The 17,346-nt window shown below is 39.9% G+C and overlaps 1 protein-coding gene and 2 non-coding genes across 3 annotated transcripts in view; all 3 read right to left on the bottom strand.

Annotated features, from left to right (window-relative positions):
- Positions 1-17,346, bottom strand: part of wdr43 (WD repeat domain 43) — a 52,783-nt gene that overhangs the window by 30,242 nt on the left and 5,195 nt on the right. The window contains exons 2-4 of the mRNA XM_059982842.1: positions 13,013-13,147; positions 10,169-10,290; positions 593-713 (exon numbers count right to left, since the gene is read on the bottom strand). Of these exons, the coding sequence (XP_059838825.1) occupies positions 593-713; positions 10,169-10,290; positions 13,013-13,147 (378 nt within the window). The remainder of the gene's footprint in view (positions 1-592; positions 714-10,168; positions 10,291-13,012; positions 13,148-17,346) is intronic.
- On the bottom strand, positions 159-232 carry LOC132401430 (small nucleolar RNA SNORD53/SNORD92). Its single transcript, XR_009514585.1, has one exon. It is a non-coding gene; the product is annotated as a small nucleolar RNA SNORD53/SNORD92 (small nucleolar RNA).
- On the bottom strand, positions 3,136-3,209 carry LOC132401429 (small nucleolar RNA SNORD53/SNORD92). Its single transcript, XR_009514584.1, has one exon. It is a non-coding gene; the product is annotated as a small nucleolar RNA SNORD53/SNORD92 (small nucleolar RNA).

Here is a 17,346-nt window from a genome sequence, read left to right as displayed (position 1 = left end):
ACAAGAGAGAATGAGAATTCTATACTGTGGCAATATCAAAACAAACATACTTCATCGATAACCACAAAGCGCAAGAGTCATCATTTTAATGCTCTGGAATCTGGTTCAAATTAAACATAGATGACAAAACACCAAAATAAATCTAGAAGTTGGTCAGCTTGCTCAGACAGCCAAGGTGGTGTCGTCATATTTATCAGCAATATAGCGAAACCATAATAAATCATCACAGCAAGATCTTCTGGAATTATGTTTTGGTGAAAATGTATCCAGGTTTTAAAAAGTATTCATTACATTATAATGCCTTTCCATTTGGTTAGTTAGAGCTGAAATACTTTATTGCAAGCCTAAAGAAAACAAAAATAACATTTGCAGCCAAAAATATGGATTTGTAAATAGAAGTAATATGCCTAGGCATTCATTCCACTTTAAATATACTGCATATTTTTAACACTCTTAATAAAGCCTTTTTTTTCTAAATACACCAGATCATAGCCTAATGAACTTCCTACTTAATATTTTCCCCCCAAATCCAGAATGTGCAACTTAATATGATCTGCACAATAAGCTCTTGAGGGCAGTCTTGAATACTCACCCTATATACTTCTTTGGTCTCCAGGTTCCATAACGTGATGCCGCGGCCTGCTGATAGCAACATCTTTCCATCAGGGCTCAAACAAAGGTGAGTAACGCTACCTTTCTCGGCTTTCCATTTGCTGTTTGGGGAGTTGTGGTGGGTTAAAAAAAAATCCAAATTATTGGAGCAGTACTAAAATGACACAAATCTACACAGCTCAGTATTCTTGATATATATTGATACCATTGACAGAAGAGGGAAAAGCCAAAAGGTCCTGAAGAGAATTGAGAGTGCTAGGGAGCAAGCTGAAAAGCAGGACCTCCAGGGTAATAATTTCTGAATTGTTGCCTGTGCCATGCACCAATGAGGGAAGAAACATAGGATGATTTGGCAGGGGCTGGGGGGTAGGGCTTCAGGTTTTGAGGATCATTGGGACCTCTTCTGGGGGAGGTATGGCTCGTACAAAAGGGACGGGTTGCACCTGAATCAGGTGGGCAGTTTTGTTAGAGCTTATGAGGAGGGTGTAAGCCAATTCAGCAAGGGGGTGGAAACTGCAGTGAAGGGAGTAAGGGTAGGACAAAATTGCAACCAGCAGGACAAGTACCAGTGCATTAGGGATGCAGAATCAAAAAGGGTAGCAAATACAGCACTCAAACTGTTGTATCATAGAGTATAAGAAATAAGGTGGATGCAGTATTACAGATTATCAGATATGGTGTTGTAGCCTATTAGTGGGATCAGGGGAAGGGCAAATATTGTTGAGGAAACAGGTAGGCTGCAGAAGGATTTATAGACAGATTAGAAGGGGCAAGAATACAATGTTGGAAGATGCATGGCCATGCACTTCAGTAGTAGAAATAAATGAGCAGACTATTTATTTCCTATACAAGGAGAAAATCCAAAAATCTAAAATGCAAAGCGACTTAGGAGTCTTTGTGCAGAACACCCTAAAAGTTAACTTGCCAGTAGAGTCAGTGGAGAGGAAGACAAGTGCAATGTTAGCATTTATTTCAAGAGGTCTAGAATACAAGAGCAGGGATGTGATGCTGAGGCTTTATAAGGCACTGGTGAGGTCTCACCTTGAATACTATGAACAGTTTTGGGTTCCTCATCTAAGAAAAGATGTGTTGGCATTGGAGAGGGTCCAGATGATGTTCACAAGGATGATTCCAAGACAAAAGGGTTATCACATGAGGAAATGTTTAACGGCTCTGGGTCTGTACTCGGAATTTAGAAGGATGGGGAGGGGGGAATCTCATTGAAGCCTTCCGAATGTTGAAAGGCCTAGACAGTAGATGTGGAAAGATATTTTCAGGGGGGGGGGGGGAGAGGAGGGTCTAGGACAGAGGGCAGAGCCTCAGGATAGGAGGGAGTCCATGTAAAACAAATAGGGAGAAATTCCTTTAGCCTAAGGGTGGTGAATTTGTGGAATTTGTTACCACAGGCAGCCGTACAGGCCAGGTCGCTGTGTGTACATAAGGCACAGCTTTGTTAAGTTCTGATTGGACATGGCATCAAAGGTTACAGGGAGAAGACTGGGGTGTAGGGCTGAGGAGGGAGAAAAGGCATCAGCCATGATTGAACGGCAGAGAAGATTCAATCAGCCAAATAGCCTCTTTTCGCAAGACTGTCTAAACCTGGCAGTTGATCAGTAAAAAGGCAATTTCACACAACTTAAGGGGAAGGAATAGGAAAGCAGTAAACCTGCCATTATAGTCAGGCAATGTTCTAGGTTTAAAACTCTCCACATAATTATGAATTGCCACCTTTCTCTTATAATCTGTTTACAAAACCATCTACAATTTAGATTTGATGCAAGTATTCCTAATGTATTATAATTTTAAGAAAAAGTTTGAATATAGTCATCTGTATTAATTTGGAACATATAGGCCAAGAATCATCCAATATCTAATGCTTTGAGAGAGGTGCCTTAGACAGCAGAACACGACTTGGGTTACAAAACAACCTTTACCAAAACATGTTTTAGTTCAGCATTATGTTTAAATAATAGATCCTACATGCCAGATTTTACAATGCTGTTTAGTGCACTGTTGAAAGAACTTATTGTGCATACATCCTCTCCATTGAGAACACAAATTTATAATTGGAGAATTTGTTCATAAACATTTTTCTTGTTCTTTCCTTGGACAGGGTACCTCCCAAAATGGAAAACATCAAGAATTCAAATATTGGCCTAAAACCAACAATTCCATCCCAAATTAAAACTCAGCAAAAGCTCATAATTAAATGTATCACTTGTAAGGCAGTAAACCAAGGCCTACTTGAAGGTCCTTAATAGGCTACAAGAAAAATTTCCTTTCATGGTATCGTTATCTCACCAAATGTACCAATATGTAATACCTCCCTCCCCCATTTCCACAGAAGAGTGAGTGTGAATGTGACAGGTGCAAGTACTCTAGCAATATGAAGACGGGTATATTTTGGACACATACACAAACAAGCATAAGACATGTCACTTCAGATGCAAAGTTCCTGGTATTTTTCCATTTCAAGTTAAATCTGGATGACTAATGAACACCAAACCCTAGGAATTAGTTTGCTTGCTCAGACAGCCAAGGAGGTATCGTCATATTCATCAGAAATACAGCGAAACCATAAGACATCATCACAGCAAAGCCTTCTGAAAACATGCTTTGGTATCAAGAGCCAATGTCGCCCAATTTTAAAAAGTACTAAATTCAACTACAAGATCAAAAAAAAAACCCATTAGCTCACCCAGCAGCATAATTTCAATAACAAATGCTGCATCAAGTTGAATACCAAGCTAGTGCCTACTTATTAAAAAACAAAATCCAATTAAGGATTGACAATGCGAAGTGCACACTCAAGGACTTACCAAGTACTATATAGCAAGCTAGTGTTGGGCAAATTCAAGACAGTCTCAAAAGGAGAATATTGCCTTCCAGCAACTGTGGCCCATTGTCCAGCTCCAAAATATATCAAAACTAAATCCCACTGATAACACAATAGAGAAAGTCACGTGGTATATGAACAACAAATTTTGTCTTTTATGCTAATATAAAAATTGTCATGAGGTAATCATCCCAGCGAAGCTTAACGAACGGTCAAATATATTATTCAATCGCAAGAACTCTTTTTATGTATAGACTATCCCCATGTAAACAGACTCAAAACATGCCAAAATAGCAAAATTCACAGGAATATTTTAGATCCAACTTCAGAAAGGGAAAATATAAACTAGCATGGTCCTGCAGTAACAGATTTATCAAATCTAGTCCTCCAATTTTAATTCCAACATCAGTGGCACAAAATATGCACATGTTCAGTTGGTGGAGCATTTTACTCCAACTACTTCTGCAATACACATCCAATATTGTAAAAGTTCCTACTCCAGCATTTCCCTCTATCCCACAGCTAGTGGATTAGAAGGAGAGAACTCTTGCCTGTTGCTGTGGCCTGGTTTACTGCATATCCATTCATTTGGTTTACTGCTGGGAGCTGTTCACCCCTCTCCCCAACATCTGTCATAATATCGATTAGATCTTAAAGCTTGAGTGGAATCAGAATCAATGATATCACAGGTGTAGGAGCCATCCACCTGTTTTCTATCTGCACTGCATCCTGTATTGTGTTTTTACTACGGTAACTAGTCACACAGGGTGGGGGGGGGGGGGGGGGAATGTGATAAGAACAAAGGGAATAAGTTACGTCTTCATGCTTTGTTCTATGCAGTTTGTAGCAGCTAGGGACTAGTGGACATCGTATCTACTGCTGATTACCCAATAATGCTTAGCTTACACTTGGGTACGCTTAAGTTTAATCGCTTCCAGGTTGTGTATTTGCTAATTGCTGATAATGGGTCGAATATAGGATTTAACGTTTGGAGCAATCACTGGAGCTGGGGGCACACGATATAAGTGTAACAAATCTGTAGGGTCGCAGGCAGAGGCATTCATTTTAGTTTGGCGCTACATTCTGTCAGCGAAAAGTTTGACAGTTATACCAAATGAACATGGTTCATGCTGCGAATTTGGGTTTGAAACAGTTTTGAATGATCAGCACTGCCTGTCTACTTAGGGAGTGTAAGCTGTATCTTGGTATTTGTTTGAGAGTTCAGCCACTTGGTTCTGTTGAAATGCTGTATTGAATTTGCCATTGTTTTGTTTGGTTTGTGAACTTGGAAAACGACATGAGTCAAGCTGGAAGCAGTGACCAAGAAAAATTAAACAAACATGCAATATTGAAGGACAGACTGCTGGAGGAAATCAAATTTATAAAGCCACAGGACAGGTTGTGACGACATACAAAGCTCTAGACAATGTGCCTTACCATGCATACAACACGATCTATTGCTAGCGGCGCGACATATGCGTCTGGACACCTCACCTGCACGCATTAGAAAGGAGGTTGCTTTAGCTGAGTTATACACAAGACAACAGGTGTTGAGGGATGAACACACATTTGCAGAAACCAGGAAGAAAAAGCAAAAACAGCTTTGAAGAGAGGACCATTGAAAGGAGACGATACTCAGCTGATTAACTACTACACAGTTAATTGGTACTCCAGTTTTGCACTTAGATAGCTTTGGCGGCAGCAATTCAAGGCAGATTTTCCTGAATGCAGTCAAGAAGAACAAGCTAGTTTGCCAGGAGATCACAATTCAGGATCTACCACTTACCAAAAGAGGATATTTGTATAAATGTTGTGACTTCATGTCTCCCGTGGTTGTAATTATTCTAGCACAATAATTAGGGGGCCTAGAATGTAGGAGCCATGTATCTATTCTTTATCTGTATTGTATTCTGTATTGCGCATTTATTATGATTATTATTGCAACCTAGTCATGAGTGGTAAAAGCAAAGGGACTAAGTTATGTCTTCGTGCTTTGTTCTAGGCAGTTTGCAGCAGCTGTGGAGGTCGTATCTTCTGCTGGCCGCTCAACTGCGCTTAGCTTATACTTGGGTACTCTTAAGTTTCATTGCTTCAGGTTGTATGTTTGCAAATTGCTAATAAAGGATTTGACTTTTGGAGCTGGGGGAACATCATGTGAGCACAACAAACCTGTAGAGCTGCAAGCTGCTGCAATTGTTTTGGTTTTACAACAACTGGCATATATCAAAATTTGTTGTTTGTGGTACCGTTAAGTTGTAATACATAACAAAAACGGAATTACACATATACTATATAAAAAATTAGTGATAAAAGAAAGAGGAAGAAATTAAAAGTGTATAGTACATGACTTCATTGTCCATGCTGAAACCTGATAGTGGAGGGGTCAGTGTTGTTCCTGAAAGGTTGAGTGTGTCTTCAGGCTCCTGTATCGCCTCCTTGATGATAGCAATTAGAAGAGGACATGTCCTGGGTAACGGGGATCCTTAACGACTGATGCTGCTTTTTTGAGGCTTTGCCTTTTAAAGATGTCCTTGATGCTGTGGAAGGTAATGCCCATGGAGTTGGCTAAGTTTACAATTTTCTAAAGTTTTTTCCAAAACTGTGCAGTAGCCCCTCCATTCTAGACAGTGATGCAACCACTTAGAATGCTCTCCACAGTACATCTGTAGAAATTTGCAAGAGTCTTTGGTGTCATACCAAATCTCCTCAAACTCCCAATGAAATATAGGGGCTGTTGTGCCTTCTTCGTAATTGCATCAATATGAAGGGCCCAGGATATATCTTCAGATATGTTGACACCCAGGAACTTGAAACTGCTCACCCTTTCCACTGCTGATCCCTCGATGAGGACTGCTGTGTGTTCACTCGACTTCCCCTTCCTGAAATCCACAATCAATTCCTTGGTCTTACTGACGTTGAGTGCAAGGTTGATGTAGAGACACCACTCAACAAGCTGATCTATCTCACTGCTGTATGCCTCCTCGTCACCATCTGAAATTCTGCCAACAATAGTTGTGTCATCGGCAAACTTAGAAATGGGTTTGAACGGTGCCCAGCCACACAGTCAGATTGAACAATTGACCTCACACAGTACTGCACAACCAGAGAAAACAGTCAGCAACTAATGGCTAATTAAAGAGCCAAAATCTTAGCTGGCCTGTAACAAAACATCTGATTTTGAACAGAATTCAGTTGCAGTATCAAAAAACAAAATGGGGCTTCATTCTAATTCCTCTATATAGATTCAAATAGTTATTTCTGAAGAACCCCACTCCTAAAGCTTCTCCAAATAGCATCAAAAGATTCAAACAGTAGTCAGCATTTATTTTTGCCCCATGACTTTATAAAAATGAGCACCACACAATTCCAATAACCACAGCCACATTTTGCTTCAGTTTTAAGCCTTGAATTCAGTGCTGTGGAAATAAGTTTATCCACTTACACTTCGTGGCAGGGCCCAATTCTGTTTAATGTTTACCCAGGAATGTTACTGGGATGTCAGTTTTAATCTATTTATCATCACCTAAACATTGGAACACTCTGTTTTACCTCTTAGTTTATATCCCAAGTTGGATGTAACAGATAAAAATTACCAAGAAAAACAACCCAAATATATTTAATATAGTTGACAAGTTATTCATTTTGCATCTGAAAGTTATTTTTCATGGCAAGAGCTGCAACAAAGCAAGGGAAATTGTATCTTGTCTGCATTGAGAATTAAAGTAATACATAGGAATACAACAAAAGACAAGTGCTTGAAATAGCATTAGCCTTAGTTTATAATCTTCTGTGCTCATTCATATCTGCTCTTTTGACTTCCAATAAATGGCTAAGGATTTAACAGCCCGTGGAATGCTCCATTTTCAAAAAGAAATATTTTGGCAAGACTTCAACAATGGAATATAGGGCAAACAAGGATCTGGGTGCCAAAGATCCATGCCCAAAATCTAATTCTGTAAGGCCAGGATTTTACTCAAATTCAAACAAGTCAGGGGGAAATTGGAAGTTTAATACCTTTCCTACCTAAATAAACAGTTTACTGAAACTAAGCATTTGCTATATGAAATAAACTTACTTGTTCAACCACTTTTGTCATTCAGTAATTTTATAACTTTTAACTGAAGATACATAGGATTCATTGTGTATTTAAGATTCTTACCAAGTGGTAATTTGGTATGCTAACTTAATGTCATTTAAGAGGGCAATTAACAAACAACACTGATGCATCACTGGATCAGATAGGTCAGATGAAAGACTCCCTTTACGGCAATAGTAAACCAGAGTTTTGTTTCATAGAGGAATCCAAAGTTGTTATGGATACTACTACTGGTATGACATACAAAATGCTGGCAGAACCCAGCAAGTTACACAGCAGTTATGGAGGATACTAATTATTATGATTTGCTAACCTTAATCAGGACTGGAAATGAAGTGCAGAATGAGTACACTCTGGCAGGTGAAACTAGGTGCTTTTGGGGGTGGGAGCAGATGAAGACATTGGGAGGTGATAAGTGGAAAACATAGAAGGCTGAAGCAGAAATGATAGCTCAGTGGATCATAAGAAAAACACAAGTGGAGGGGCACAAGAGGGAGATGATAGCCAGGTGAGATGGGTAAAGGCAAGCCAGAATGGGGGAAAAAAAAGATGGAAAGAGAAATGACTGGAAATTGGAAAAATTAATGTTCATGCCCATCAGGTTGGAGGCTGTCCAGATGGAATAGGTGGTGTGGCTTCTCCCATCCGTGTGGCAAGATTGTGACAGAATGGAAAATCAAATTGAAATGGTGGCCACCAGGAAATCCTGCCTTTTGTGGTGGATGGAGCAAAGGCGCTCAATGAACTGATCCCCCAAATTCACGTCCAGTCTCACCAATGTAGAGAAGACTACACCAGAAGCAATGGATACAGTAGGTGACCCTGACAATCTTGCAGGTAACATGTCACCTCATCTGGAAGAACTGAGGAAGGTGGTACAGAGGCCGAAGTAACACTTAGCCCTGCAAGTGGGACAAGAGGGAAAGCAGGTGGGGAGGGATGAATGAACAAGGGAGTTACATTGAGAGTAACACCTGTGGAAAACGGAGAGTGCGGTGGTGGTGTCTGAGAGTTTTTGGGGTGGGGGGAGAGGAGAGAGAAAATGTGCTTAATGGTAGGATGCCACTGAAGATGGCAGAAGTTATGGAAATGTGCCGAACATGGAGGCTAATGGGGTGGTAGGCACTCTGCATCCAGCCCCTCATTGTCGAGCGCAGATCACATGCTGCATCACAATAGTGAGAATGCTTCATACACCCAGACTACTAACGTTTCTACCTACCACAATATTCAAATCCATCCAGTTCAAAACTCTATCACATTTATTTCTACCGCTTCAGCCAAAACAAGAATATGAAGGTTACGACTAGATGGCATCAATTTGGCCTTGATATGCTTGTAGTGTGTGGATAAATGAAACTGAGCCAAAGTGCTTCCTGAATCAATTCTTGAAACAGCACAGTCAGTTGCTCTGTAAACAGCACAGATGGCCTCCAGTGCAGTTAAGTGGAGTCTGCACATTATCTGTGATCAAGTGAGATTCCTGTGCTCCAGTTTCCACCCATATCCAGGTAAATTGGCCACTTCCCACTAGAGGTACAACTACCTGTAATGCAGGGGTTCCCAACCTTTTTTTTATGCTATGGACCAATACCATTTAGCAAGGGACCCCAGGTTGGGAACCCCTACTGTTAGGTGAGTGGTTGAATCTTGGAAGATAGTAATGTGGCGAGTATACAATGGAGTTAATTATGAATTAGTTAAAATAGAGGATTTTATTATTCATGTGATCTCATTGGAGCAATGGGCTTGTCTTCTTGTTGTACCCATCTATAACTCCACCACCCCAATATCAGAAGTAGCTTAGAGTACAATGAAGGGACAGGAAAATGAAATTCTGTGTTACTGTCCAGCAATCAATTCAACATCAAAAATCAGATCGCATTCTTGAACAACAGACCAATAAGTCTGTGTGGTAGAAACTAGTCTGGAGAATGAAATACAGATTAATTTTAGTACACATGTATTTTATCCCATTTCTTATGTGTAGTTCCATGTTAGTCAATGGAAAAAGAAATCAGAACAGGCAACCATAGTTTACCCATATTTAGCAAAAGCGATGGAAGAAATTTCTATCCCTTTGTCTTCAGCAGAAAAAGCAACTATTCCCCTCTTACTACTTAAGTCAAATACATGAAATTCTTCATTCTGGTATGCTATTACATCAGATTTTAAACTAATACAATGCCATGTTACAGAAGTCTACACTTCTTCATTATAATGCTTGTGTTATTAGTGTATTTCACTGCAGAATAGCAAAAGCTAAAAATACAGGAAGAGGTACATTTCCCTAAGTGATAGATTCCAGGTAGTTTGAATTTGTCAAAGCAATTAGAGCTTGAAGTTCAACTTCACAAGCACGGCACTACATTAGCAAAGGGTGCTCAGCAGTCTGAGCATTCTGGCGTTGCACAACAATCCTCCAACTATCTCTCAACCATGGTGGCAGCAAAATCCCCACTTTGTGAGCATGCTAAAGTACAGGGCAACCAATAGATGACACTACCTGCAGTGATTGATTACTGTACCATCCTAGGACCTACTGACCTCAATAGACACGTGATGGAAAAGAGGAGGAAAAAGTGTATGGAAAGAAGAGGGAAGATGAGCAAGATTGCACTGACCATTTCACTTTTCCTGTTGGCACACTCCATTCCACTATATGCTTGTCATCTGAGCAGCTGTAGAGACAATCATTTTCTTGATGCCATCGTACACAATTTACTTTGCTGTCGTGTCCACCACTCTGAAAGCATAAAAGTAGACTATGGTTTTAGTTCAAATATGAGTTTCATGAATGTCCCTCCAATGAGTTGGAGAATTCAACACAGATAACACTAGGGAATAACTTCAAAGTGGAATAACTTGCAAGTAATCAGTGCAAGACAGATGGGCTGGTAGAAATGGTAGACAATAACATACAAAACTACCAAGTGGTTCATCATGGTAGGAAGAACAAAGAATCTAAAATAAAAAGCACAAATCTAATAGGTATGAAGGGACAGACAGATTTGTTTGTTGTATATATCAGTATTTGCAGTTGCAAGCAGAGATGTAAAAAATGGTTAAGCAGTGGTTGGGTTTCTTAATGTTTAAAAGCACAATAAAAAAAATTCAAGTCTTTCAGTGGGAAAAACATCTAGAAAAAGCAAATGTTACAAGGGAAAGAAAGGGGAAAGGAACAACTCTTGACCTTGCCTTAACAGATTATAATGGGGTGAATGATCTTGTATGCCATTCCTTTCTCCAATTCAGTACAAATAGTTAGCTAAGAAGACTAAAACCCTGGTTAACAAGACAGTGGTTCTCAATAATTACAAGGCAGTATTGATTAATGTTTTTAATAACAGCAAAAACAACTCAAGTTGATTTGCTCTATACTACCTTGGCAGGAGTTTCAGATGAGGCACAAATTTAAAAGAAGAATGAGAAGGGGTTGAGTAAAAGAGATTCCAAGACAGGGGCCAAACAAATGTGCCAAAGTCAAAGGAGTAAACAAAGAAAGATCATACAGCAGGGTGGAGAGTTCAAAAGAATTGCATGAAAATAACAGACTAGTAAGACGGGCAAAGAAATTAAGTCTAGAGAAAAGCAGTTTTTGCGTTTGTGAAGGCAGGACAAAGCAGGGAATACACAATAAATAGCGTACTATACAAAGTAAAGCTTGACTTTAGAGCGCAAATCCACAGGTTCTAGATGGAAGTGTGGGTAGATAGGGTACATAAGTTCACATGGAACATATGCAACACCAGTCTGGTCACAAGTGAACATGAGGAAATCGGCAGATGCTAAAAATTCAAACAACACACACAAAATGCTGGTGGAACACAGCAGGTCAGGCAGCATCTATAAGGAAAAGCACTGTCCTTTCGAAGGGTCTCAGCCCAAAACGTCGACTGTGCTTCTCCTTATAGATGCTGCCTGGCCTGCTGTGTTCCACCAGCATTTTGTGTGTGTTGTCAGGTCATAAGTGAAGCTGGTAGACATTGCCTTGCAGCACCAGACACCAGAATTTAAATCTGACCTTAGGTGCTGAATGTGGAGTTTCCACATTCGCTGACAGCATGCATTTTCTCCTGTGATATGGTTTCCTCCTACATGAATAAGACATGCAGGCTGGTAGGTTAATTGGTTACTAAATTTCCCCTAGCACGTAGGTGAATGGTAGAATCTGGGAAGCTAATGAAAATATGGGGACAATAAAAAAAGTTTTGTGCAGTTTGGTGTAAATGGAAGGTCAAAGGTCAGTGGTGATCCAGTGTACTGTACACGTCCGAGTCAATAATATAGAAAGATGAAGGATTATAATTACGAGATTAAGTAGTTTGGGTTTATTAAGTAGTGAGAACAAAGGGAGATTCAATTGATGTCAAGAATAATCTATTTTCTTTGGCAAAAGATGTTATAAATCGCGCCCCTTGTTTCAGCAGTAGAAAAGTGTAGACAAAACAGATAACATTACTATAAAATCTGGAAAGGGTAAGAGAGGAAGACCACATCACAACTAAAGTATATCTAAATTATATCTTATAAGACAGCAGGCAAGTGGTAAGAGTAACCCAAAAATATCTTTTACTTCAAACTGGACAAGAGAGACCAAGTGCCCTAAAGTGCTATCAACTGCTGGAATCTCCTAAATAAAAGTAACATTTCCTACAATATTTCCAAATCATTTGGCTGGGTAGAAGAAATATTAGAAGATTGCCCCTGGCTCCAATCCAATGCATTTTTGACATTATCTGCAGAACACCAAATTTCTATTTTTCAAACTCAGATTAGACTCCTGGACAAGGATGAAAAACTGCACAGGGGTATTTACAAAACTGCATTGAAAGAAAATGTGAGCACATTTGTACAGCAGCACATGATTTCATAATGATAACAGCACGGGAACAAACTCTGCAACCTAGCAACCAAGCTACATCCACCTGCTGAGTTTAACCCATATTGATTGAAACCTATATGAACTTGTCCAGAGATGGCTTTTAAACCTCAACCACTATCTCTGGCAGCTCATTCCAAATATGCATCATTCATAGTGTGAGGCTGTTGCCCGATGTCCCTTTTCTAAAATTCTAACCTTAGATCTTAAATATACTCCCTCTAGAGTTTAGCAATCCCTCCTTGGGAAAAAGACTACATGATTTCACTTATACTCTGACAGCACTCCCCTGAATCTCCTGCATTCCAGGGAACGAAATCCCAGTTGATGCAAACTCTCCTTGTAATGTTGCCAAATCTTTTATGCACATGTATTCAGGCCTTTGAAAACATTAGAAACACTTTCGGGGGCAAGAGATCATGCACTTTCACAACTACCTTGAACTGCAGTATAAAACGTAAAGATGCCATTAACGGTGCTGAATGCACATCCATATCCTTCATTTCTTAGCCTTTTTTGTAGGATATTCATAGTTTTCTATAAAATTAAATAAACAGCTTTCATAAATGCAACATTAAAATCTTACCAACTTCCTCTGTAGTTCTCCTCTAACTAAACTGTATAACAAGATGCTTCCGACTGCTGTGCCAATAGCCAATAGATCCACTTCATTGTTGGCTTCCACTTTTTCTGATCTCCTTTTTTTCTTCTGAGGAACCTCCTGGAAAGAGGAGAAAAAACCCCATTTCACTCAATTATGTCATTAACATCATTGGGAAAAAATCATTAGTTAATAGAAATATTACACTGCATTACCTAGAGTCTGGGTCAAGGTCAATAACATGTATTTTTGATTGATACGCCTACGTTGATTAATAGCAAACAGAAGTTTATACCATTCTCTTAATTTGTGGTCCTTTGGCTACAAATAGGGAGACAGCACCTCGATTAACCAAGCAAACAGATACACCCAAGTCAATCCACGAGGAAAAAGTCAAAATTACACAGCACTTGGTGAACTCACACCTGGGATACAGTGAACAGCTTGATCTTCTTACCCATGGATACACTTGCCAAAGGGACAACAGAGGTTCACTAGTTCGAGGGATAACAAGTATAAACTGTGTAGACCAGACCTACATTTTCTAAAGTTTAGAAGACTGAAAGGAGGTCTCACTGAAATTTTCAAAATTCTTACATGGCTTGGCAGGCCAAACAAACAGAAGACAATTTCCTGGCAGAGAAGTCTAAAATCAATGCACACTATCTCAGAATAAGTCCAATGAGATAAGGAGAAATTTCAGTGATGAAACTTTTGGATCCTCTATGAGAGAAGGGTTTGGAGGCCTGGTCGCCAAGTAGGGTTCATTAGATTTATCAATATGGAAACCAGGAATTTTGGGATAGTGCAGGAAATTAGCAGAAATATTGAAGATCTGCCAAGATATTTACTTTTAACTAAAAGAACAGATCAATTCAAATGCTACAAAGAAGATTTTAAATTCAATTTTGGAAAGTCAATGCTTTTATAAAACATAAAATAATTAAAAGGTTATAAATCCCCGATGTTTGATTGAGAAAAAAATGTAACCATTTGGAGACAGTGATAGGGGTGGGAGAAGGGATATGCAGAGTAGGAAGTAAACAGGAATCACAAGGTAAATGCTAGAAATCATTCTTTAACAAAACAAGCTGTCATTATTTCAATATGTACTTCCTGTCATATTATTAGAAACTACAAGGAAAGCATCAAAAGAAAATTTAACTTGAGTCTTGATGAAGGGTCTCAGCCTCCTCCTGATCTTCTGAGCTCCTCCAGCATTTTGTGTTGCTTTGATTTCCAGTATCTGCAGATATTTTTGTGCTTGTTGACTCAAATTTGTTTTGAATGAATCTAATTGGTAAGACTTAAGAAATGACAATTCCCATGGAATGAGAAAAATATAGTACTCATGAATGTACCAACAAAAATCTAAATCCTTGAGCCCAGAAAGTGAATATGCAGAATTTTTTAAAAAACACCATGAAAAGCTATCAACACAAGTTCACTGTAAAATGGCAGTTCCAATGTGCAATCTTAATAGATAAGTACATTTTGAATAACCCTTCAGCCACAGTGATATTCATGCCCAACTGTGAAAGGATCACAAAGAATTAACAAAATCAATGAAAATCCTGCAGTTGATTCAGCATCATGACTACTGTCCGATGTTAATATTGAGCTAACTGATAGTTTATAAAGTCAAGAAAAATGTCCTGCTTTTAAAAAAAATGTCACTATACTTCAACAATACATGAGAAATACACCTTCCTAGAGTCCACAGGTGTAGAAGGCTAATGGGTTATTCAATTAAGCGAAAGGTCCAAAAGAAACTGGGTGACTTCCTCTAAGGGAAATTGTGAAAAAATATTAATATTTAAAAAGTAAAGTAATGCTATAAATTGGATTTGACAATATTGCAATTAAATATCTAATCTTTGCAGAAATTGATGATGACTTCAAGACCACAAAGTGATACTACACCAAACCAAAAGCTTGGCCCAAAGTTTCAAAAGCCATTTTAAAGGAGAAAAGGGATTGACTGAGAAATTAAATGTGGAGTTTGTAGCCCAGGCAGCTATAAGTACCCACATTCAGCAAACTTTGCTACTCAGCGACAGATGAACCATGATTTCTAACTGGTTGCCTCACTGCCTGGGATGATGGGGCCAATGCACAGGATCAGAAAAAGCTGCAAATTCATGGACACCAGCCTTCCCAGCACTAGACACATCTTCCACAGGTAATAACTCAAAAAGGCTGCCTCCATCATGATTGACTCCATCACCCAGGACATAATCGCTTCCTTATTATTCCCAGAGGTGGTGGTACAGGAGCCTAAAGAGACTCACTCAACACTTTAGAAACAGCTTCTCCCCGTCCGCTTTCAGATTTCTGAATGGACAGTGAACCAACCCATGAACACTACCTTATAATGTTTACTCTTTCTGCGTTACTTAATGTTTTATTTCATATTTTATAGTATCATTTATTTTATTAAAAGATACAGTGCAGAGAAAGCTCTTCCAGACCAACAAGCTGCACTATCCAGCAACTAACTCGCCTATTTAAGAATTTTCAATGACCAATTAAGCTACTAATAGGTATGTCTTTGGAATGTGGGAAGAAATCAGAGCACCCAGCGGAAACCCACTCTTTCATGCGAATGTACAAACTCCTTACAGACAGTGCTGGATGCCCTGAACTGTAAAATCATCGCACTAACTGCTACATTACCATGGCGCCCCAATGCACTGCACTCACTGTACTACTGTCGATCAACAAACTTTGTGAACCCTCACAAGGCGGAAGGTCCCAATGGGAGTACCTGGTAAGGCTCTGAAAACCTGTGCCAAACAACTAGTGGGAGTATTCACATTTTCAACCTCTCACTGCTACGGGCACAAGTTCCCACTTGCTTCAAAAAGGCAACAATTATGCCAGTGCCTAAAAATAATAATGTGGGCTGCCTTTATGACTATCGCCCAGTAGCACTCACATCGACAGTGATGAAATGCTTTGAGAAGTTGGTCATGACTAGACTGAACTCCTGCCTTAGCAAGGACATGGACCCAATGCAATTTGTCTATCGCCACAATAGGCCAATGGCAGAAGCAATCTCAATGGCTCTCCACAGTGCTTTAAACCACCTGGACAACACAAGCACCTACGTCAGGATGCTGTTCGACTACAGCTCAGCATTTAATACGATCATCCCCACAATCCTGATTGAGAAGTTGCAGAGTCTGAGCCTCTGTACCTCCCTCTGCAACTGGATCCTCGACTTCCTAACCAGAAGACCACAATCTATGTGAATTAGTGATAAAATATCTTCCTTGCTGACGAACAACACTGGCGCATCTCAGGGGTGTGTGCTTACCCCACTGCCCTACTCAATATACACATGACCATGTGGCTAGGCATAGCTCAAATACCATCTGTAAGTTTGCTGACAATATAACCATTGTTGGTAGAATCTCAAGTGGTGACAAGGGGGCGTACAAGAGTGAGATATGACAACTTGTGGACTGGTGCCGTAGCAACAACCTGGCACTCAACGTCAGTAAAATGAAAGAGCTGATTGTGGTCTTCTGGAAGGGTAGGACAAAGGAACACATACCAATCCTCAGAGGGATCAGAAGTGGAGAGTGAGCAGCTTCAAGTTGCTAGGTGTCAAGATCTCTGAGGATCCAACCTGGTCCTAACATATCGATGTAGTTATACAGAAGGCTTTACTTCATTAGGAGTTTGAAGAGATTTGGCATGTCAACAAATACACTCAAAAACTTCTATAGTTGCACTGTGGAGAGCAGTCTGACAGGCTGCATCACTGTCTGGTATGGAAGGGTTACTGCACAGGACCAAAAAAAGCTGCAGAAGGTTGTAAATGTAGTCAGCTCCATCTTGGCTACTAGCCTACGAAGTACCCAGGACATCTTCAGGGAGCAGAGTCTCAAAAAGGCAGCGTCCATTATTAAGGACCGCCTGCACCCAGGGCATGCCCTTATCCCACTGTTACCATCAGGTAGGATAGTGGTTGCCAAGCCATCGATCGCGATCGACTGGTCGATCTTTGAGACATTCCAAGTAGATCCCGAAAAAAAAAGAAAAATAAATACACAAATACTGTTGAAAGATTGTTTCTGGGTTGCAGGGTTTTAGTTTCATTCTTTCTGCCCAGTGCGCATGTGTGTAGCTCCCCCTCCACGCACTACACAGTGCACTTCAGTGGTCCCCAACCACCGGGCCGCGAGGAAACGATATGATTTGGCAATATGAAACAATATGGGTCAGCTGCACCTTTCCTCATTCCATGTTACACCCACTGTTGAACTTGTATGCAAGCGAAGTCATCAGTCGCCCAAACACAGTGATACCCT

Source organism: Hypanus sabinus, chromosome 10 (assembly GCF_030144855.1).
Source record: "Hypanus sabinus isolate sHypSab1 chromosome 10, sHypSab1.hap1, whole genome shotgun sequence".
NCBI classification, from domain to species: domain Eukaryota; kingdom Metazoa; phylum Chordata; class Chondrichthyes; order Myliobatiformes; family Dasyatidae; genus Hypanus; species Hypanus sabinus.
This window is presented reverse-complemented; position numbering and strand designations above follow the sequence as displayed.